This window comes from Oryzias latipes, chromosome 11 (genome assembly GCF_002234675.1).
Source record: "Oryzias latipes chromosome 11, ASM223467v1".
In the NCBI taxonomy this organism is placed as follows: domain Eukaryota; kingdom Metazoa; phylum Chordata; class Actinopteri; order Beloniformes; family Adrianichthyidae; genus Oryzias; species Oryzias latipes.
In genome coordinates this window covers 3,017,849-3,041,585 of record NC_019869.2, presented here as the reverse complement: position 1 = coordinate 3,041,585, position 23,737 = coordinate 3,017,849, and the positions used below count along the sequence as shown (strand labels likewise).

General features: G+C 39.7%; 1 protein-coding gene and 2 long non-coding RNA genes across 6 annotated transcripts in view; all 3 read left to right on the top strand.

Moving 5' to 3' along the window:
• The first annotated feature begins 1,936 nt into the window (after positions 1-1,936).
• The window catches only part of LOC101157592 (HLA class I histocompatibility antigen, Cw-2 alpha chain), a 48,761-nt gene continuing 26,960 nt past the window's right edge, over positions 1,937-23,737 (top strand). For 3 of the 4 annotated variants that reach the window (XM_023960326.1, XM_023960327.1, XM_023960325.1), the window contains exon 1: positions 20,801-20,917. In XM_023960326.1, coding sequence (XP_023816094.1) covers positions 20,863-20,917 — 55 coding nt within the window. In that variant the 5' untranslated portion in view covers positions 20,801-20,862. Of the gene's footprint in view, positions 2,050-7,092; positions 7,366-20,800; positions 20,918-23,737 lie in introns of those variants that run through there. The other variant, XM_023960328.1, reaches the window with a different exon arrangement.
• LOC111946298 lies at positions 8,079-9,227 on the top strand. The gene is made up of 3 exons (XR_002874212.1): positions 8,079-8,299; positions 8,954-9,069; positions 9,216-9,227. It is a non-coding gene; the product is annotated as an uncharacterized LOC111946298 (long non-coding RNA).
• On the top strand, positions 11,549-15,110 carry LOC105355018. The gene is made up of 4 exons (XR_002874211.1): positions 11,549-11,580; positions 11,669-11,719; positions 13,453-13,482; positions 14,339-15,110. It is a non-coding gene; the product is annotated as an uncharacterized LOC105355018 (long non-coding RNA).

Here is a 23,737-nt window from a genome sequence, read left to right as displayed (position 1 = left end):
CGTGGTGTCTCTTTCCCACACTGAGGCACGGAGACTTAACCTCTTTTAAGGTTCTTTATTCTGGTTACTGCAGACCGCAACAAACGCCGTAAAATTAATTCAGCAACTCCTGAATCTCTCCCGCTGACATGAGAGCGCTTCTCCCAACTTTACATTCCCTCACTGCCGCGTCAGCCCTCCCATTTCCCTTATTCGGCCCATAGCTGAACCCCATTGGTCCAAACTACGTAACAACAGGCTGAGCGACAGAACTGAGAGCCAATCAGATCTCTGCTTGATGCGTTTAATGAACTCCAGAACTTATAACGCGGCCCAACAGCCACCCAGTCCAACTCAGACCGCCGCAATATGTTTAAAACCAAATATTCAAGTGAATGTGTGCATTTGATGTAATTTCAACATTTTTAAAGTACAAGTCTGTGGATTCTTTTTAATAACATCGTTATGCTGTTGCTAATAAATGATGAGTATTTCTCGTGGTAGTTTTGCTGATAGTCTAGTCTGGTTGATACGTGGTGAGTTTCTGCTTCATGCAGGCGTTGAGACTTTAAATGTGATCGTTGGTCTGAATGTTCTGTAGATGTGAGACAGACTGCTCACATGCAGACATGGAGCCAAACACACACTCACACGCTGCAGTGAGTGACGGGCAGCGGGTTTTACGTTTTTACAATCCCTGCGCGTTTCACCTGCTGCCGGTCCCCACAACACCTCAGCCCCCACCCTCTGCTTTCTTCCTCACACATCCCGTCCCCGCATCTGCGCGCTCTTTCTCAGAGACGGGAGCGCGCAGTTTTAGGCACGGTGTGGGTACCGGATGTTCTCGGGTTGCCGGATGTTCTCGGGGTCCTTCGGGGTCCTTCGACCAATGATGACGTCACACTATTTGATTGGCTGTAAGTTGCCACGACCAATGAGTTAACGTCGCTAAGTTTTTTTAAAAACTTTATTGACACTTGCGGTATCATACATTAACAATGACATTAATGTTAACAACGAACAATAACAATGTAATGAATATTGCTTCGAAGATCAGTCACCATTGACAAACATAACATATTAACATAGAAAATAAAGAATAGAGGGGAAAAAAGAAACAATGAACATCACACACAAATAAATAAAAACATAAGTAAAATAAAATAAAGGAACATAGAAAAAATCTAAATAGTCTAATACTAGTTAAGTTAGGGGGAACTCGTGAAGTTTGTATTTCTGTTAAAAGTTATAAAAAGTGGTTTGGTCTTCAAAACTTGACCTCACCAAGATGGCGGTGCTCTCCTCCCATGAGGAACCACGTGATGTCTCCTCTAGTGATATAACTCACTGGAAGGACCCTGAAGGACCCCGAGAACATCCGGCAACCCGAGAACATCCGGTACCCACAACGGCAGTTCACAGGTTTCCAGCTGGTACAAACTCTGAGAAAAATTAGATAATAGTAAACTGAAATGCGGTGCAGATTTTTCTCCCCAAGCACCGATACTACTGCGCGCCTCTGGCATCGCATCGCGCACGAGAAAGAGTGGTCTAATGAAAAAAAAAAAGTATAATAATTAAAGATTTGTCTGCGAGCCACATGTGACCATCAAAAGAGCCATATATGGCTCGCGAGCCATAGGTTCCCGACCCCTGCACTAGATGGTACTCATGGTCTTTGCTAGTGTTAGCCATTTCTTCACGTCGAAGTTTGAAAAATATAACGAAAACAGTGGTAAACAAACCTCTTTCAAGCTGAATCGGTATGAGAGTTCTTTGCTGGTATTTTCTTTAGCTTTGGTTGAACTTCTCACATGGAAAGATTTGTTATTTCAGGTGAAGCGTCGGAGCCCCGAAAAAAGTAACCGCTTATTCCGCCATCTTGGTAACACCCCGGAAGCAGCAGGTCATTCGACGCTGCTTGCCTTTCGGCATGAAACTGCACTAGAACAAGATCTTCAACAACAGGGATGCAGTTTTCGAATTATTTTATATCTTAGCGCGAACAAGTTAAAATGTTTGTAACTGCTGCATTTTTTGTTTTGGGGACCGTAACATCCGTAAGCAGTGGTAAGTGTAAATAAATAAAAATTACACAGTTAAAAAAAGGTTTTAGGCATTTTGTATCAGGTCGTGTTCACGTTGTAAAAAATGAGAGTATGGCGTTTCATCGCTGCCATTAACGAGCGCGAAGACAACTGAGCGGGTGTATTCAGGAACTGGATGAGCGAACCTTACAACCGCGCAGGCGCAATTTTAACAGAGCGACCTGCATTTCACACCTGCAATCTTCGTTTGTTTAACTTGTCCTGTCCAACAGCTGAGCAGACAGATGAGAGCTGAAAGTCTCTTTTGTTGGACATATTTTACTGTTACAACAGGGGATATGAAACATTTGATACACTAGGTGTATATTTGAGCTTTATTCATCTTACTGATATCAGAATCAGTCTTGTTGGACTCGACGGAAATGAAAAGGAGGAAAGGAGAGAGAGGGATATGGGAGGGGGGTGGAACCGTGAAGCAGCAGTCAGCAACAGGTTGCTGAATGTTAACAATCATTAGTCAGGTTTATGGACAGGCCTGGGGAGGTATTCCGGGCATGTCCCACTGGACGGAGGCCCCGGGTAAGACCCAGGACACGTTGGAGAGACTATCTCTGCTGGCCTGGGAGCGCCTCGGGTCCCCCCAGAGGAGCTGGAGGAAGTGGCTGGGGAAAGGGAAGTCTGGGCATCTCTGCTCCCACCGCAGTGGCAGTCAGGACCCCACCCCCAAAAACACCCGCAGGGTAGCAGATAGAGCACAACCACCCACCGGGCAATCACATCCGCCACCCAGGCCAGGGCAAGCAGACCTGCTGTCGCTGCTCTCAGGCCCCAAAACCTTTAGGTTACAAAAGGAAATGTGAAATGAAAATTGGTAGAGCCCGAGCAGATCTGGACGCTACGTAGTTTGTCCAAGTGGGGTTACCGTAGTGTGACGTTGTCCTCAGTCAAAGGCCGAATGGTTACGGTACCTACACTGGCCCTGCCCCCAGTAAAAGGAGCGGAAGATGGACAGCTTTTCATTGAAATCCACTGGAAGTTGCTGCGCCCGAGTTGATCTTCCAACACATGCAACCTCTGCTTGAAACTCGGCATCTTCTTGTCTTGTCGGAGTTTCTTCTCCAGCTTCCTCCACTTGCGAACCATGGATTCATTAATATTGAATTCTCTCTCAGCTGCTTTATTTCCATGTTCTTCTGCGTAGCTGATAGCTCGCTGTTTAAACTGTTCTTAACAATTGTGTCTCTTTGCAGGCGGCATTTTCAGTGTTTCCAAAAGGAAGTTGTTCTGCATCATGCACACATCTGCACCTTTGTACTATTCGGGGGGGTTCACGTCCTCACTTCTCTCCGTACCGTTCTCATGCTGCCCTCTCTACTGAAGTCACACAACAACACACTAGGGCCGCACCATGGGCACTCTGTACATTTGGAGAAAATTTAAGACTTTTATGTTCGCCTTATGGTGGTGAAAGTATGTTATATAGAAAATATGATAAGAGCCACCTGTTAGCCACCCCCTGCTCTAAAAAATGAAAGTCCCGCCCCGCTGCTTCGCCGAATTTGACCAGAAGATTTCGACCAATGATATCAACCAGAAAGGTTACCGCCCACAAGTGACAAAAACGCGCCCTTAACACAAACACGTGGAGCGCGCAGGAGCGAAGTGAGCGTGCAGGATCACCGCTCAGTTAGGATTGCAGGCGTGCAGTTGTAAAATGCGAGGTGGCTTGGTTAGAATTGCGCCTTCACTCACTCAGTTCCTGAATACGCCCGCTCAGTTGTCTTTATGCTTGTTCAATTAATAGCAGCGATGAAATGTCATATAAGAGTAATAATAATAATTGTATATTTCCACAAAGTTTGTTTGACATGAATGTATACTTTTGTGTGTAACTATTTAAACTTCATATGGATTCTTTTTAAAGCAACTTTTATTCTGGATTAAATTTAAGTTTTTTTTTTTCACACAAAAGACACCTAAAGTAATAATAAGAACTATAAAAATAGTAATAATAATATAAATGTTTAAAGGCCCGTACACACCGGGACGAATATTCGCCAGGCGTTATTCGCCAGCGTTTTTCGCCACGTTTTTTGTGTTCACACCCAGGCGATTTTCGCTGACGATGAGTGGAGTGAACATGCAATTTCATTCCCTGACATTAGATGGCGCTTAATGTAAAACAGAAATACTCCTGTACACAAGGTGGCGCTGCGCAACTTTACGCTTCTTAAACTCGCTTTTCCCTCAGAAGAAGAGAGCAAGTATTTACATGCTTTTCAGAATCATACAAAGAAAACATGAATATTTCAAGCACCAGTAGCTCCAACTGGTGCTTGGTTCGGGGATATTTTAGAATGTCCGTCATTATTTTTCGCGGCTGTGTAGATGCAACCCGGCGTCTATCTTCTTCGCTGGTATGTGTGCTCAGCAAGACAGTTTTGTGTTTGAGCGCCCCCAAGTTGTGTTTTACTGTAACTTCAGAAGCTCCAGACACGTGTGCAAAAGCGCCATTCTCATTGGTCGAATAGATTTTGACGCAACGCGTCAAACCAAAAAAACGAACCCGAGGCGTTTTTTAAAAAGTGACGCTTTGACGCATGGCGTTTTTTCACGTCGGTGTGCACACTCACATTGGTGCCCTTTGTTTAGTCACGAGGCGTTAAACGTCAGCGAGAATCGCATTCGTCCCAGTGTGAACAGGCCTTAACTGTAGGTATATAAAAACTTGACTGTTTACAGGAAAAAGATGAATGTTTGAGGTAAGAAGAAAAGTATGGGGGAAAAGAGAACTTCATAGGACAGGTTTTTTTTTGTCTATAAAAAATTGCTTCATACTCACTTGATCTGTGGTTACACTTGCAGGATTGTTCTTGTTGTTTAGTAAACCGGTTTAGTAGATCAAGGCCCTGTTCAAAAAAGCAAGTTATATGAGTTTCCTGAGGGTAAGGAAGCGGATAACCTCAGCTTTCGTTTCCAAAAACGGAGGTTATTTAAGCATGTTAAGTCGCCATAGCAATTTATGCTCTGAACTTAACCTGGTCTGGAGCAGGTTAAGGTGATAATTAATTATCCTGAGAGAGGTGAGGGAGCATGGCGTGCCCATTGGAAGATCATTTAGTGGACAAAGAAGCTCAGATAACAGTCTTTTACACTGTACTGTTCAGACGAACTGAGGAACCCAAGCTCGGGTTCTCTCCCAGAGGAGGGAGCTTGAGGGACCTGCACAGCATCTTAGCTGTTCCTAGCACTGCCTTTTCTGGACTGGACATGCATGTATGCATACATGCATATATTAGGGGTGTGCATTAGGGGTGTGCCAAAATATCGATATGGTGATATATCGCGATATTTAGTCCCTCGATTGATTCTCGAGACGTCTTCATCAAGTATAGACATTTAATTTATGTTTAAAGACCCTGTAAAACAGGGGTGCTCATTACGTCGATCGCCATCTACCGGTCGATCTTCAAGGACATGAAGGTAGATCGCGGGACAGAGAAGATTAAAAAAAAAGTACTTCTGAAAAAAATCCACCAGCCAATCAAAATCGTCACCGAGAACTTCGGGACTTGACTGACATGGAGAACGGCCAATCGGACATCCTCTGAAGCATACGTCACTGCACATGCGTGTTTAAAAACACTGAGCGCAAACTCTCTGTCATCAGATAGTTGCTCTCTGCCCCGCGTCACGTCAAGTTCCCGGCAGAAGATCGCTCCGCACAAGCGGAGTGTTTATTAAAGCTGCCCCGCGTGTCTCCTCCTGCTATCAGCTCTGCAGTTCTCGCCTGATAAATACAAGCTGTAAAGGAAGCTGTCCGAGGTGCGCGCTTCGTACGGAGCCATCAGCGCCTTTGAAACGCCATGATGCCCCCCCCCCCCCCATTGCATGGTTTACAGCAGAGCATGACATACGATTGCTGCTTTCTGTCTTTGTAATAAAACGCCTCATCTCTTATTACAAAAGTATCTTTGTGTAATCTCACTATTTAGCTTTTAATCATCAGTACATAAACAATAATGTTACTAATAAACATAACTAACAAACATTTACTAATAGTACTTTATATGTATGTATATGTGTGTGTGTGTGTGTGGGGGGGGTGCGTGTGTGTGTGTGTAAAGCATTTTGCATCACAGTGAAATTGGGAATTAGATTGGATTTAAACTCAGGTGTTTACTCTGTCAGTTATTTTTTACCAAGGAGAAACTTTTTTTTTTTTAAATAATAATAATAATGTATTAGATTTACCTGCGCTTTTCCAGATGCTCAAAGCACTTACAATGTGTCCATTATTCATTCACTCCTCATTCATACTTGCTGATGGTAGATGTTAGTTGCTGATGCAGCTGTATTACATTTTAATTTAGTTATGATGGGCGTATACTCTTCATACACCGTTAATAATCCTTGTGCTATCCTAGGTACTTTACCATTGGGAGTTGGGTCATCTAGACCCACTAGACAGTGCCCATGGTGACTCCGGAAATCGGTAATCCATTGATAATGCCATTTTGTACTCGCCGTGCACGCGCATTAACTCAGGGTTTCCGAGTTGAAGTTAATTAATCAAACTCATAACCGTGTTTTGGAACTGACACACGAAGAGTAGGCAAGTTTAGGCAGATTTCACTGAAATTTCAGGGTTAAAGTCAGGGTAGTTTAATCGTGCCTTCTGGAATACACCCCAGCTGCACCTTTCAATCTGTTTTGGTTGTCATTAAATTGCGTAGTCTGCCAGATTTGATCTTTAGAAGTCTGAGTTTTGTTTTCTTGAGTCCTTAAAAGCCCAAAAATGACCACTCACTACTAAAGTTTAACTGTTTTAAGCAACTCTCTCCTAAAACTATCAGTAAAATAGCACATTTTTGTAAAAAAATAAAAAATTTGAAGCTGCCCACATGACCACTATTGGTTGTTGATGTTTTTCCTGCGCTTCTCCTGTTTTTAGAGGAATACACAAATGTATCCATTCTTCATCTTCATTCAGCAAGCAGATCAAACGGTACGATTCTGATCTTCTGGTGTTTACAGCGTTTTTAAAAATTATTATTATTTGCAGTGGAGCACTCGCTGACGTACATCTACACGGCCTTCTCCAAACCAGTGAAGCTCCCAGGCATCCATGAATTCACTGCTATGGGTCTGCTGGACAACAGAATGATCGACTACTATGACAGTACTGAGCAAAAGAAAATTCCCAAACAGGACTGGATGAAGGAGCGACTCCAGCAGGAATACTGGGATAAAGGCACACAGTCCCGGCAGAGCAAGCAGCAGTGGTTCAAGGTTAACATCGACATCCTGATCAACCGAATGAGACAAACGTCTAATGGTGAGATTGGAAGGTTATTTATACCAAATACAATGTCCAATAAAAAAAGTTTTCCATGATGTATAGTATAATGATATACAGTACAATTTTATAAATTAATGCAATCACATTTTTATTAGCTAAAAATAAAGTTTATTTAAATGTTTATGTCTCCTGTCTCCTTCCAGACACTCATGTTCTTCAGTGGATGCATGGTTGTGTCGGAAAAGAGGACGATAATGGAAACATCCAGTTTAAGCGTGGCATGAACATGTACAACTATGATGGAGATGACTTCCTGCGTTTTGATGATGAACATCAAGTTTGGGTGGCTGCAGCAGATGCAGCATTCCCCACCAAGAGGAAGTGGGATGATGTCACAGCTCTGAAAGACTACACCAAGGGATACCTGGAGAAGGAGTGCATGGACTGGATGAAGACCTTTCTGAAATATTCAACAGAGCAGGAAAAAGTTCTCTCTACAACCAGTATGTTTAACATTTTGACGCCTTATGCTTGCTGATAACAAATACATATTATTTTTACAATTAATTGATAGCAAAGCTAACGTATCAAAGGAAAGTCTTGTTAAATTCAAATCTTTTGCTAGTTGTCCAATATCAATCCTGCTAACAAAACTTTCTGTTTTTCGTTCCAGAACCACCTCAAGTGTTTATGTTTGCAACCCCAGCTAAGACAAAAGATACGATTGTGCTGACATGCTTAGCTACAGGATTTATTCCAAAGGAAATTACTATGGAGATCAAGAGAGATCTAGAAGGAAAGAGCCGTGTTCTCTCAGCAGATGATGGGCTGGTGTCGTCCGGGGTTCGCCCAAATGAGGATGACACTTTCCAAAGAAGAGACCATGTGGAGATTTTGAAGACAGACTCTGGAGTTTACTCTTGCAGAGTCGTCCATAGAGCCACCAATGTGGATGTAGAGACGGCCTGGGGTAAAAAGAAACTCCAACATTTGATTAGGTTTTATTGTTATTTCTTCAACTTAAACAGTTGCTGCACAAAGTTTTAGAAGTGCCTGAATAAGGCAGTTGAGCAGGTCGTCTAATGATCGAAGGGTTTTCGGTTCGATCCCTGCTCCCCCCAGCCAACCGTCATTGTGTCCTTGGGCAAGACACTTGACCCTCCCTGCCTCCAGTGTGGCTCCATTGGTGTGTGTATGTCTATTAATGTCCCGGTGATGGTCAGAGGGGCTGTAGGCGGGAACTGGCGTCCACACCTCTGTTAGTCTGCTCCAGGGCAGCTCAGGTAGCTAGCATGAGGAGTGAATGAAAAGTGGACTGTAAGCACTTTCAGTGTCTGGAAAAGTGCAGAAAAATCAAATCCATTATTAATAGTATGAAATAAAGGTTGATTTAATTTAATACACTTTGAAAATGGCTGCTTTACGCTGCAGACATAATTTCTGTTAGGTTTAAAGCCTTAGAAAAAAATGATACACACTGTGGGATTATCTCTGTTTTGTAAATTAATTATTTTTATTTTATTTTATTTTTTTACCTTTTTTACTGAAATGCAAAAATTAACATTTCATTAGAAGCTTGTCAAAAACAAACATGAAATATTAAAACTTTTTTTTTTCATTTTAGATCGCCAACTTCCTGATAATGATGCAAAAGGAATTATTATTGGTGCTGCTGCTGGTGAGTCGTCTTGATTGCAGTGGTGATTGTTGCCGTGGTGATTGTGATGCTGAAGAAGAAAAGTAAGTACAGAATGCTTCACCCCATTTCTTTTATAGCTGTATAAAGTGGACTTGAAGATCCACTAAACGCTCCAGGATGCAGTATGATGTACATTTATCAAAAACAGCATTTCCTTGTTTTATGTTTGATCTTTGTTTTTCTATAGAAGCTGCCAAACGAAAAAGTTATTCTTCTTCAACATCTGCCATAAGTAAGTGTTTCTCTTTTCTGCTGAGATTTTAGTTTTTCTGTTCATGAAGGGTTTGATATGAATGAAAACACTTTGTTGGGATTGGAATAATGTTTCTCTGTAAAACGAACAAAAAAAACATTCTTACATTTTCATGGAAACATTTACCTGCCATTTCTTTATAGCTAATGATCTTAACTATCAAAGAAAAGCTGTGACTTTGCACATTTCAAATATTTTACATTTTCTTTCGTAAATATTTCTGCTACTAAGGTACATTTACACTCCAAATGTGTTACAGCAGATGGACTGAAATATTTCTGTCTTCATTTGTAGGCACGGGGTCTCAAGACAGCAACCAACCCCTCATGAACAGCACTGGCAGGTTATGTCCTTTCCTTTCGTTTCTCTTTTCTGCTGACATTTTAGTTTCTCTGTTCATGAAGGGTTTGATATGAATGAAAAAACTTTATTTTCAATAATGTTTTTCTGTAAAAAAAGAAACATTCTTACGTTTTTATGGAAATATTTATCTGCAATATTTTCTTTATGGCTAATGATCTTAAATATCAAAGAAAAGCTGTGAGTTTGCACATTTCAAATATTTTACATGTTCTATCTGATGATTATTGTTTAAACCAATTTTGATCCACAAAGATTAAAAATTTGAGAGTGTAAAAAAACAGTAAATGTAAAGCACCGTTTTATTATTTTACAATTTTTATTTGCAGGTATAGAGGATACAGGTTTGTCCATACCTCTCCAGACCATTAAGTTGTTGCTCTTACAAACAAAATAAATAAATCTTTCTCTTTCGGCTTTTCCCATCAGGGGTCGCCACAGCCAATCATCCTTTTCCACCTCACTCTATCATGAACATCTTCTACCCTAACATTAGCCAACTTCATGTCCTCTGTTCAGACATCCATATATCTCCTCTTTGGCCGTCGTCTTGCCCTCCGGCCAGGCAGCTCCATCTCCAACATCCTTCTACCAATATATCCACTATCCCTCCTCTGAACATGTCCAAACCATCTCAGTCTGGCTTCTCTGACTTTGTCGCTAACACAGGCAACATGAGCCGTCCCTCTGATGTACTCGTTCCTTATCCTGTCTAACCTGGTCACTCCTAAGGAGAACCTCAACATCTTCATCTCCGCTACCTCCATCTCAGCCTCTTGTCTCTGTCTCACTGCTACCGTCTCTAACCCATAGAGCAGAGCTGGTCTCACCACTGTCTTGTACACCTTTCCTTTGAGTCTTGCTGGCACTCTTCTGTCACACAACACTCCTGACACTTTCCTCCAACCGCTCCAACCTGCCTGCACTCGCCTCTTCACCTCTTTTCCACACTCCCCATCACACTGAACTGTTGACCCCAAGTACTTAAACTCCTGCACCTTCTTCACCTCAGTCCCCTGTAACCTAACGCTTCTACCTTGATCCCTCTCGTTCAGACACATGTATTCTGTCTTACTACGACTGACCTTCATACCTCTTCTTTCCAGAGCAAACCTCCACCTCTCTAGCTGTTCCTCCACCTGCTCTCTACTCTCACTGCAAATTACAATGTCATCCGCAAACATCATTGTCCAGGGAGATTCCTGTCTTACCTCGTCTGTCAGCCTGTCCATCAGCATAGCAAACAAAAAAGGACTCAAAGCTGATCCTTGGTGTAGTCCCACCTCCACCTTGAACTCCTCTGTCTGACCTACAGCACATCTCACCACCGTCATACTTCTCTCATACATGTCCTGAACTACTCTGACATACTTCTCTGCCACTCCAGACGACCTCATACAGTACCACAGCTCCTCCCTCGGCACCCTGTCATACGCCTTCTCTAAATCTACGAACACACAATGCAGCTCCTTCTGACCTTCTCTGTACTTTTCCATCAACATTCTCAAAGCAAAAATGGCATCAGTGGTGCTCTTACGGGGCATGAAACCATACTGCTGCTCACAAATCTCCACCTTCTTCCTAAGCCTGGCTTCCACTACTCTTTCCCACAGCTTCATTGTGTGGCTCATCAACTTTATTCCTCTATAGTTGCTGCAGTTCTGCGTGTCACCCTTGTTTTTAAAGATCGGGACCAGAACGCTTCTCCTCCATTCCTCAGGCATCTTCTCACTCTCTAAAATCCTATTGAACAACCTTGTTAGAAATTCCACTGCTGTCTCTCCTAGGCACTTCCATACCTCCACAGGTACGTCATCAGGACCAGACAAACAAAATAAATAAATAAATAACAAAAACAAAAACAGGCTGACAAAAACATACTTCATATAATTTTGTTTCTTGTACTTAGGTGAAATTCCTTTTGGGAACTCCCAAACTAGTAAGTATTTTTTTCTGCTACTAAGGTACATTTACACTCCAAATGTGTTACAGCAGATGGACTGAAATATTTCTGTCTTCATTTGTAGGCAATGACTGCTCTGAAGAAAACATTGAACTTCTCGTCATGAACAACACTGGTAGGTTATGTCCTTTTAATAACTTAACAGTAAATCTTCATTGATATTAATTATATATATGTGTACAGTTGTTTCTAGAGTAGATGGCTCTGATTCTCCTAACAGTTTTAATGTCTCAGCATCATTTATACTTCCTAACATCAGTTATAAAATACAAAAGACAACTAAAGGGATACAGTCACAACTTGAATCATATTTTATTTGTCTGGATTAAACTAAAAACAGCAGCATGTGTAGACTGCATGTGTAAATCCATGAACCCCTCATGAAAACAGCTTTAACATTATCCTTAACGAGAGACCAAATTTATGTTAAAAAAAAAGTTTTCATCCTAAATAATTTTCAATTTTATGTATTGCAGTGCTTTTCATTCTAGATTAGGAAGCTCAAAGCATTATAAAAGCATTAGGTTAACATATATTTAGGAAAATACCAAAGTTTTCATTCTAAATCAAATCATGGATAGAAACTTTAAAACAAATCTAATAAAAACATTTGTCATTAATAACAAAGCTACATTGAATTTTAACAGATTAATTGAATTTTAACTTTTAATAGATTGGATCAGATTACTATATTCGTTTAAATGTTTGTGCTTTATCAGTATATTTTACGTTTTATTACCGTGGTTAGCGCTCTTGCCTCACAGCAAGAAGGCCCTCTGGTTCAAGTCCTGGCTGGGGGACCTGAACCAGAACATCAATGGGGACCAATGGGGTTCCTCCCACCATCCAAAAACATGCTTCGTAGGTTAACTGGTCACTATTAATTGTCCATAGGTGTGAGTATGAGAGTGCATTGGTGTGTGATTGTGGCCCTGCAACACACTGGCGACCTGTCCAGAATGTGCCCTGCCTTCGCCCACAAGTGGCCAGGATAGGCTCCAGCAGCCCCACGACCCCAAAAGGGACAAAACAGGTTTCAGAATCAGAAGCCTTTATTGTCATTGTACATAATACTACAAAAGTGTAGCAGCCTTGGAGTGATAATACTATAAATTTATATCCAAATATGTATAAGAACCAATAAAAATACAAGTATAAAAATAGAATAAAATGGAGTGCAATAAAGTGCAGCATTAATAAATATTGTGAGTGGAAGTAGATGGAAATCAGTTATTGCACACAGAAGTTGTCAATTTGGAGCAAAGCGGGAAGTTCTGCCCGCACTATGTAGAGTGTGTGTAAACAGTAGTGTCGTGTGCGTGTGGAAAAAGCCAGAGTGGGGTGTGGTTAGTGGAAGGATGTGTGTTCAGTATGGAAATTACCTGTGGACAGAAGCTGTTCCTTAGTCTGTTTGTCCTGGTTCTGATGGACCTGCACCTCCTGCCAGAGGGCAGCAGGTCGAATAGAGGATGGGTGGAGTCTGTGGTGATGCTAGTAACCCTGCTGAGGCAGCGTGACTGGTAGATGTCCTTCAGTGAGGGGAGAGGGCAGCCGATGATCCTCTGCGCTGTCTTCACTCCTATCTAGCCTGACACCACCTGGACAGTTTCAGGACTTCCTCCCTGTAGGCCGTCTCATCACCCCCAGAGAACAGCCCCACTACAGTAGTGTCGTCTTCAAACTTCACTATGGTGTTGCTGGTCTGCAGTCTGCTGTGTACAGTGTTTTTCCTATGTTATTCAATCTTCTGTATGGTCCAAGTCCCATCTTGAATCTAAATCTTTTTTTAATGTTTTTTAGTAAAATCTGTTGAAAAAACTGTAATTAACCAGAATTTTTCTTGAACAGATTCTCTCAACACTGGTGACTCTATCAGCAGTAAGTATCTACTTGTACAATTTGATGCATCATAACGGAAACTGTATTTAATTTATTTAAATTCCTGTTAAAATCTTGAGTTTACATATACCATAATAACAGCCAATACTCTTAATTTTTTGCTTTTGCGTCTTGCATTCAATAAAAAAAATTTTTTTGTAGGTTTGGGGTGATTTGATTTGCCAAAAAATATTTTGTATTGAGATTATTATTTCCATGAGAGCTCTTTTCATTTTCCCCCAAAGTTTCTTTCAGAAGTAATAGTTTTGAAATAAACTTTTTTTTAATATTTATGTGTAACATGATACTGCCACCCTTGTGGTTATTTGTTAGAATAAAGTTTCACAGACTAGTGCAGCTAAAGCCAGCATCTTTAAAAACTTTAATATTTTTGCTTTTTATATTGATTTATTTATTCATTAAAGTAATCTCCTTCCTTAAGATGTCTAAACATTTCCATGGTATCATAGCTGCTCATGATTCAGGCAAATGGGATGTAAACCCAAAGATCAACCAGATTTCTAGACAAAAGTTCTCTTAATGTTTTGACTCATTCTTAGAAATGTTCCAATGAAGGGAAATCGTCATTATTTGTTCTTTCCAAACCATTAGATGGTCCTTTTAATTTGAGTGTCTAAACTTTTGAATTTGTATTAGAAATTTACAAAATAAGAATAGTAGACTTTATGTCATAGTTTTGGTATTTAGCAGTAATAGATTTATTTGTTGAACTATGATTTAATCTCAAACAATAAAGAAAAAGGAGATCACTCTTTACACAGTACATGTTACCTTCTAGTAAAGTAAATGTAAATATATAGTATAGGAAATATATAACCTCTGTTTATTTCTACAGGCACTAAACCTGATGAAGATTCTCAGTCTGCTTCATCTTCTGTTGTCTCATAAATGACTGGTGTCTTTATCAGTTACATGACAGAAAAAAGTGAGTTTTGGCTTTTATGTCTGTATGGTAAATTCTTGGGGAATACGTATTACCTCAAACTTTAAAGGTCAATTTTATCTTTTGTAATAGAGTGTTGTTCCCCTTTCGCCATATCCCTTCAGGGGAATCAAGTTTAATTGATTCCAGGTGGTTTGGTAGAGATGTTCTTATGGCCGTCCTGTCACAACCCTTTATTTTATCCAGAGACCCAGATTTGGGCGCTCTTGTGGCTACATAGTTAGGGAGAAGCGTGAAGAGTCTTGCCTATAAGGACCCAAAGAATTCATCCTTATGAATATATACACACCATATGAATGTGCTCAGAACGAGGATGAGTTTTTAAGTAAGCTTGGTTTGATTGATTCATTTATACAAGACAGTCCTTCTACTAGTATATATGTTGTTGGGGTTATGAATGCTGATGTTACAGACCGTGGGTCTATTTTTGCCAGCTATTTGTTTTAATAATAATCTTACTTTTTCAAGTGAGATGCTTTTACCTCCTGATAGTTTTACTTATATAAGTGAGGCCTGGCATACCACGTCATGGTTGGATCACTGTTTTAGCACTGCTGATGCACACAACTCTGAGTATGATGAGCATTTTATACGGGGAAAGTATGTCTGACCATTTTCCCTTTACATTGTCAATTAATTGTGAGCACTTACCTGCTCTAACAAGAAACAGTACTGAAAAAAGAATAAATTAGATTGGGCATCTGCTACAGAAAGGGAAATATTGAGCTATTATGCCCAAACAGATAAATTCTTGAGCAGCATACATCTTCCTAAAGATGCTATGTTGGTCTAATAAAGCTAACTGTAGTGATGTTACACACAACAAGGAGCTCTGTGTCATGTACAATGACACAATTAACTCCTTGTTTGAGGTCAGTAAGCCTCTTTACATTCCTAAACAGAGGGGAATGATCATGTTGCTGCATATCATGCTGCAGCCAGAGATGCTTTTTATTCATGGGTAGAAGCGGGAAAACCCAGACAAGGGCAAGTTTTTGAACACAAAAAATGACAAATGCACGTTATCTCTTGTGCTATCTTAGATGACCCCCCCCCCTTCCATTGACGTGTTATTCCTACCATGACAAAGGTGGATAAAGGTGGAAAGATTTCATGTAATCTATGGACATCAGTAAAGATCACAAATCGTTGAAGAAAAAAGGTTCAGAGCACTGTCTAGTGGGTCTAGATGACCCAACTCCCAATGTTAAAGTGCCTAGGATAGCACAAGGGTTAAAAATACGCTCTACGCTTTATATGCAAGAATGAGCAGAATATAAGGGTAGACTCAATGACAAAAAAGCTCTTAAATAACAACTTATCTGACTTCTGGAAAGAGGTAAAAACTTTCAACACTTGTTAGATGTCTCTGCCAGGCACGGTTGAATGCGTCTCAGGTGCAGATAATATAGCAGAGCTCTGGAGACAGCATTACTACACTTTATTCAATGGTGTTAAAGGTGAAGCATTTGAAATGGGAGAAGGAGGGAATGATGTTAACATTGGAGTAACCTCCCACCAATAAAGGTGCTCAAGGACAACAAATCATGTGCCCTAGATCACATCACCAGTGAGCATCTTAAATATGCCAGCCCGAGGATTGTGTCTGTATTGTTGGTGCCTGTAATTAAAAACAAGACAGGCAAGCTTGACTCTATTGACAAGCATAGACCAATAGCTTTAGCCAGTGTCCTCTCAAAGGTTTTAGAAAGAATTGGATCTCATAAAATTAATGATTTTATCTTATCTGCTGATAATCAGTTTGGTTTTAACCACAACATGGGACAGACGTTTGTATTTTTCCGTAAAAGAAATTATAAGTACAGACAAGAAAATGCATCTGTACTTATGTGTTTTATTGACGCATCTAAAGCCTTCTACAGGGTAAATCACACCAAACTTTTTTATCAAAATGAAAAAAATCGTGGTGTTCCATGATACATTTTAAGACTACTAGCCTTGGTCGTCTCCCATGAAGTCCACTCTGGCTCAAACAACCACGAATGGTGCGATCTGACACTAATTTACCTTGATCTAGGAGTTCACCTTTGATGTCTTTGGAGGTTGTTCTGGGCTCTTTGGATACAGTTCCAACTATCCATCTCCTCAATTGGCTTTCTGTTGTCCATGTTCAGTGTGGTTCACACCTTTTCACCAAACAGCAACGTGACTATTTGTCTCCCTCTTTTAATAGGCAGACTGACTGATTCTGGGTTTGAAAACAGCTGTGATGTCAATTAAAGGACATACCTGAGTTCATCATAACCCCCTGGGCAATTAGTTCTCAGTCTTTTATGGAGGTACCATCATTTTTCTCCAGCCCTATTTCATTAGTTTGTTCACTAAATAATTCTGTGAATCAAAAACTCAAAAGTAATGGTTGATTATTTAATTTTCAATACATTTTAATTTATTATTACTTTTGAACGTTTCAAGTTATTTCAGTGAACATTTTGGACTTTAACTGAGGGGTACCAACAATTTTGTCCACCTCTGTAGTTGTCTTCAGCCCCAGCAGCTCCGGATTACGACAACTTTTAAATGTCTGTTCTGAATTTGGCTTTAAGAATGATATTTTATATAATTCCAGGAAACGTGCTGTCATGATTTGTCGTACAAAAGATGATGTTGCATTGAATTTTCCTGCTTTTAGACTGTCTGATTCGGAGCTTGGTGTCCTTAACCCTTGTGCTATCTTAGATGACCCCCCCCCCTTCCATTGACGTGTTCTCCCTACCATGACAAAGGTGGATAAAGGTGGAAAGATTTCATGTAATCCATGGACACCAGTGAAGATCACAAATCATTGAAGAAAAAAGGTTCAGAGCACTGTCTAGTGGGTCTAGATGACCCAAATCCCAATGTTAAAGTGCCTAGGATAGCACAAGGGTTAAGTCTTTTATATGTTTTGTGGCAAATGGACCTTGAGTCTGTAATAAAGCTTATTATTTCCACACTGGATTGAGCTCATCGCGCCTGGTGTCCCACACGCCAGTCCTACACACAGCCAACTGAGCTACCCAGCTGCTATTTTCTTTTTCTTTTTTTATTACTTTTTACCTGTTTGTCATTTAGTTTCATGTAAGGCCATTTTTAAAAGTGGCCCATCTGAGTTTGGGGAAATGAATGGGTTCCCCAAGTCCTTTTTTCTCTTTTAAAGGTGCTGGTTTTGATTCATAATAAAGATCTCTCTTTACCATGTGGGTCTGATGTTTTTTCTGTTCCTTGTAAAACTAGCAACAACAATGCAAAGTGAATATTTTTATTTAGAGAGTCATCTCAATAGTTTTTTTAAATGATTATCTTTATATAAAACTAATGTATTTTACGGAGATTCATTATTATTTTTACTAAAACAATTGACTTACTACAAATCTAGCTCTGTTCTTGCCCCAAAGGCACCTCGAAGAAGCTAAAAAAGATAAAATAAAAGGCAAGACGCTGATGGTTGTCACATTACATCGTGTCATCAGATGGTAGCTTATTAGTCTACAATATCTTGAATACCAAAATCTCATTTCCATTTTGGTGTGTTGTCCTTTTTGTGTTATTTACATTTCCCCTTATCCATATGCAGAGGGAGATTTGGTGTCAGCTGACCCCTGGCATGCTAGAAACAACTGTTGAATATATCTCTAGAAAAAAAATCTTAACAGGTGATTTCATCTACAAATACAGAGTCTATATATCTATATCACAAATGGAAACATACTCTTGTTTCATCTGAGCTCCACTTTTTTGCCAGGAAGTAAGCAGCTAAAAGTCTGTTTATCCAGAATTTAGTGGGAAACCTTATCTGGTAGGAAATTTGGTTTAATAATCTCTTGAGTGAAATTTAAAATTAAAGTGCAGAATCAGTCAGGAACTGAAATGACGACATGCATAAGGAGATGTGCTTGATCCTCGATCAAACTGAAAGTAAGATTTTTAGCTTAATTTCAGTTTACTGTGCATATGTGTAGTCTTTTCTGTTTGATTGTATTTGCATTAGTCACAAAACAAGTTCCTTGTAAAAAGAAAAAAAAGGGGTAATGTTTTAAAGTTTCCTTTGATTAAATCCATTCATCCATCTTCATGGCCCACTGAATTCCTTTTACAATCATGGGGCTGCTGGAGCCAACAGCTACCGTTGGGTAAAAGAGGCTGTTTGCAGTACAGCGATGTAGTAATCAGAACAAGGGAGTGAAGACTTTCACCACTTCTGATTGGTCAGACTGATGACATGTTATTAAGCTTCCAAGAATGATTGGTGGAGACAGTTAAAGGGACGGGACTTTCCGAAAACAGCTGAAGCTACGGCTAAATCGCGGTACCGTCATTTTTTTATCAAAATGTCTCTCATAGAATCAAATAAACACAAAGAAAAAAAGTATTTTGCACGATTTTATATTCCTAGCTATTCAGTGTTTTATCAGGGCCTGTTTGGATGAACAAAGAGCTGATATCCTGGAGATGGGAAATGTTTTTAGATCAGTTAAAGAGGGTTATTTCCCACGGCACACTGGTTAAAAAACACTGATCTAATCAAACATAACAGCCTGTAAGCTCATAGGTTTGTTGTTTTTCCAAAAAGAACCACTAGAGGACACTCTTGGTGTTTGTATCAGCATTTGCAGGTGAGCTAGAAACCCCAATTTATGCAAAGATATCCCAATTAATACTTGAAATTTATTAAACAATGGGCCCTGAATCTATTTTCTATGAAATTATTTCTACCAGCACATGCTAAAACTCTTTAAAAATATTATCAAGTTACTTTGAATTCCCAGTTTAAGTCTGGAAAATAAATGAAAAAAAGTAGATTAAAAATCCTACAAACTAAAACTACTGAAAGTTATTCAAAATATTGGGAAATATTGATTTTTTTTTTAATGATGATGGTCATCATTAACAATTAAATGATGGTCACTTTGTTCCGTTCATGAGCCAATAGCTTACAAGATATCCTTTGCTGATTCAGCATGGCTCTATGCATGACATTAAAAAACTGCTTTAGTTTTTGTTTTTAGTTTTTGAGCAAGAATAAAAGTGTGAATATGTTTTTGAATGGGGACCCTTGAACTTGTGTATTCACAGGTTCACGGGTTTTTGTTTCTGTCATAAAGGGGATGGATTGGATTCTTAATAAAGATCACTTTTCACCACGTATTGATGTTTTTGTGTACAGCTAAAACTAAAGCCTATACAAGAACCAATAGTGAACTGTTAAGTAATAATACAGCAAGGTGAAGATATTTTAATAAAAGAATCCCCCAAGCGTCATTTTATTTATACAAAAATGAAGGTCTTTATGTCAGAAGAGTGTATTTTTTACCCAAATGATTTGCTATCTTTTGATAGGACTTTCTTTTAGCCCCCAAAGCAGCTCTGAGAAGATAAAAAGGATAAAAAAGTGATCTTGATGGTTGTCACATTATATGTTGAGGCAACAGAGTTCAGTGTTTTTTATGCCAATATTCAGCCTCTTCCTGTTTTGTTTTTGATGCTTCTCTTTTTTCTTTTACACTTCTCTAAATGTAGAAGAAGAGTTTCAGCTGCCCTAAAAGGCAGCCAAGAACCACAGTTTTTTCCGTGTGACTCTAGAGTAAAGAAGTAGATTTTATGTCAAAGCACAGAAAGTGAAAAATACATTGTCTTAGCTTTTTTTTTGCAAAATTGTATAATATAATTAAGTTTGGTTTGCCCAAAACAGATCAAAAATATCCATTTCTATGACTGCACACATTTTAAAAGGTTTTTGTTTTCTCTTCACAAGACCTGACTTGATGTTGGAGAAGGGCCTACATTTGATTTTTAATACACATTACATGTGCTGTATTTTTCTCTTTAGTTAAGAAGACACCAGTCCTATTAATAGAAACAGTTCTTATGCACTCATAAAGGTCACGCAATACAAAAGGTTTGGTTTCAAAAACACATTTAGTAAATGAGTTGTTATTTCTTTTAAAAGCATTTTTGCAGTACTTGCCTTTTTTTGCGGCAATTTCTGCTCATTTTGGTCGCACACGTGCACATCCTGCTGAAACAGCAAAATACTTTAAAAGGAATTGCTCTATATGGCAGGAACTCTGTATTAAAATCCAACTCCCTTGTCAAGTAAATACAAAAAATTGAAGTTTAAATTGAATAAGTTTTGCTCTTCAGAAAGGTATTTCTTATGTTTGTGTAATGAGTTATGTGAAAAGGTGTAACCTTTGTTTAGAATAAGGACAAACTAAATTTTCCGAACCGTCATGAACACACCCTCACAGCAAAAAACCAGGAAGAAAACACAGAGAGAGAGAGAGAGAGAGAGAGAGAGAGAGAGAGAGAGAGAGAGAGAGAGAGAGAGAGAGAGAGAGAGAGAGACGGGACTTTCCTTAGAATCCATTAAAAAAAACAGTGTTGAGAAGACAAACGGACACCTTTTCTTCAAAATGTTCCCCGTCGTTTTTATTCTGTGTTTTGTTACTTTCAGCTCCGTAAACGGCGGTAAGTTACTTGATTAAAACGTTTTTAATGTGATTTAAAAGCCAAAGTGAAAGGGTTAGAATTATTAAGTTATTATTTCAGTTAAAAACAAAAAAAGATAAAGAAATAATTGTTACTATGGATTTGAAGTTCAGGTGCATTGAAACCTTTTACCACAAAGTAGAACTATTGAATTTTACTTGAGTATAAGTTCAGCAAGTCTGAATGTTTCTTCAGACTAAATAATTGGAACTCTTTTACAATTTTAGGCAATAAAAGTAAATATCAATTATACTGCCTCACTTTGAATATAGAGTAATTTTACCTGTAGTTAGCTACATTTAAATAGATTACTTTTTGCTAAGAGAAGTAATGTGAAAGTCTGAACAGAGATATTCCTAACAAAGTGCACTGGTGTGATGGCGGGTTAATGTTTGTACTTTTTGTGTGCTTCTGGGACCTAGTTTTGATTTTTATGAACTAATTAGATCTAGTATTCACTCAAAAATTACAAAAATGCGCTCATCCAATGAATATTTTGTGTAATTAAGTAATGACCATTTTATATTTTATCTAATGAATCTCTTTTAATCTAAAATATTTTTTAGAATTTTTTTAAACTTCAGATCTTTAATTTTACACCACAAAGGGGTCCCCCCCCCCCCAAAAAAAAACATCAGAGTTTTATTTCCTCACATAAAAACAGCAGGATCACTTGTCTGAAAAATACTATAATACATGACAAACAGTAGACTGTTATCTCATCACAACAGCAAGACAGTAAAAATGAGGGATTTTGTAGTTTTCTGTAACCTGTTTGATGAATTTGATCATTTAAAGACTTTACATTAGAAGTAGGAAATGAGACACGAGGAGGTACAGTACCACTGAAGGAATTGAACTGTTTAGACTTTGCTGTTTCAGACCAACTTTTGCTTCATCTGGACTAAGAAAAGCGTTTAAAAGTGAATTTTTCCTCAGAAATGATGCTTTCTTGAGATTTTCATGACGATCACTTTCCTCAGAGGAAAGAAGGAGGTCGGTGTGGGCGCTGGAGCTGTACCATGACAATGCAACAACGCGTTTTATATAGTACACTTCTTGTGAAAAACAATTTAAACTTAAAATTTAACAAGACTGAAGTTTTAATAATTGATTTTATAGTAATTTTTTATCATAAATGACCACGGTGCACGCGGGAAAATGCTCATCAGACCTGAACGGACTTCTCAGAAGCAACTGTCCAACTTGAAAATCAGATAAACGCAATTTAAAAAAAACCAAGAATGTTCTAAAATGTCTATGGTTAATTCATCTTGACTAATGCGATAATTTGACAGTCCTAGTTTTTACTTTGGTGACTTGTTTTTAGATGTTATCTGAGAATAGAACAATGACAAGAGAGAAGCCAAGGTGGTGCATTCATTACTATTAAAAATCTGAGCTTTAGACCAAAATACATAAGAAATACAGGCTGCTGGACAGAAAATGGCAAGGCAAGATGAGTTTGCGTCAGTGTTTAGGGGATGTCCTTAGTAATCTTGATAAAAGCAGTTTCTGTGTTATGATGAGTCTTAAACCTGACTGGAAAACATCAAATGATTTTTTTTATTTAACCCTTTTGCTATCCTAGGCACTTTAACATTGGGAGTTGGGTCATCTAGACCCACTAGACAGTGCTCTGACCCTTTTTTCTCCAATGATTTGTGATCTTCACTGGTGTCCATGGATCACATGAAATCTTTCCACCTTTATCCACCTTTGTCATGGTAGGGAGAACACGTCAATGTAAGGGTGGGGTCATCTAAGATAGAACAAGGGTTAAAGAAAGTCAGTGAACAACTTGGTAAACAACTTTTTCAAGGACTTTTCCTAAAAATGGCACATTGGTTCTGTAATTGTTCAATACTGTGACGTCAATACTGGACCAATACTGTGACGTCAATACTGGACCAACCGTGGGCCGGGTGGGTGGCCGCCTGGAGTGCGGGGCGGGTCTCCCTTGGGGGGTCCTGGCTCGTAACTGGGGTTGGGGCAGGGGGATGCCCAGAACTCCTGGGTGGTGATGGGGTGCTCATCTGGGGCTGTGGGTGCCCTTCTCGGGTGGGGCCCTGCGTTGGGTTCTTCCGGCGCGGCGGGGGGGCTCCTGGTTGGGCTGGGGCGCCGCTCTCTTTCCCCCGTGCTTCCCTGCTATCTGGATCTGGTGGCCTCGTGGCGGTCTTGCTGGTCCTGGCCTGGGTGGCGGATTTGGTCGCCCGGGGGGGGGGGGTCGTCCCATACCTGCTGCCGTGTGGCGTTGGGGGGTTCCGGCTGCCGCTGCTGCTGCGGCGGGGGTCTTGGTGTGGGGGTGGCTGGGCACTCCCCCTCCTTCTTTTCACATTCCACCATCCATTTTAGAAGAATATAAACACTCACCTGAGCACTGGTGTTAGCTCACCTTTTCACTAATAGTTTGCATGATTAAATGAATGAAATATTTCACACTAGTTGGTTTGAAGGCATAGGTATGCGTGTGTGAACACTATCTGTTTTGTGTACATGTGGACATGTGTGTGTGTGTGGACAGGCCCCGCCCTTTTTGTACTACATTTGAACCTTACCGTAATGATAAACAACCAGTAAACTTGCTGCTCTATGCTGCTTCATGGTCTTATCCCCCCCCCCCTAACATCCCTCTCTCTTCTTCCCTCCTTTTCTTTTCCGTTCGGTCCAACACCAAAGATTTTCAAACATGATTGAAATGAATAAGGTTTGGCCTCAATTACAAAAGGGGTTTATTCAGACATCCCTCTGGTTTGTCTGAAGATTAAGAACCCCTATTGTTAAAGTAAAATATGTCCA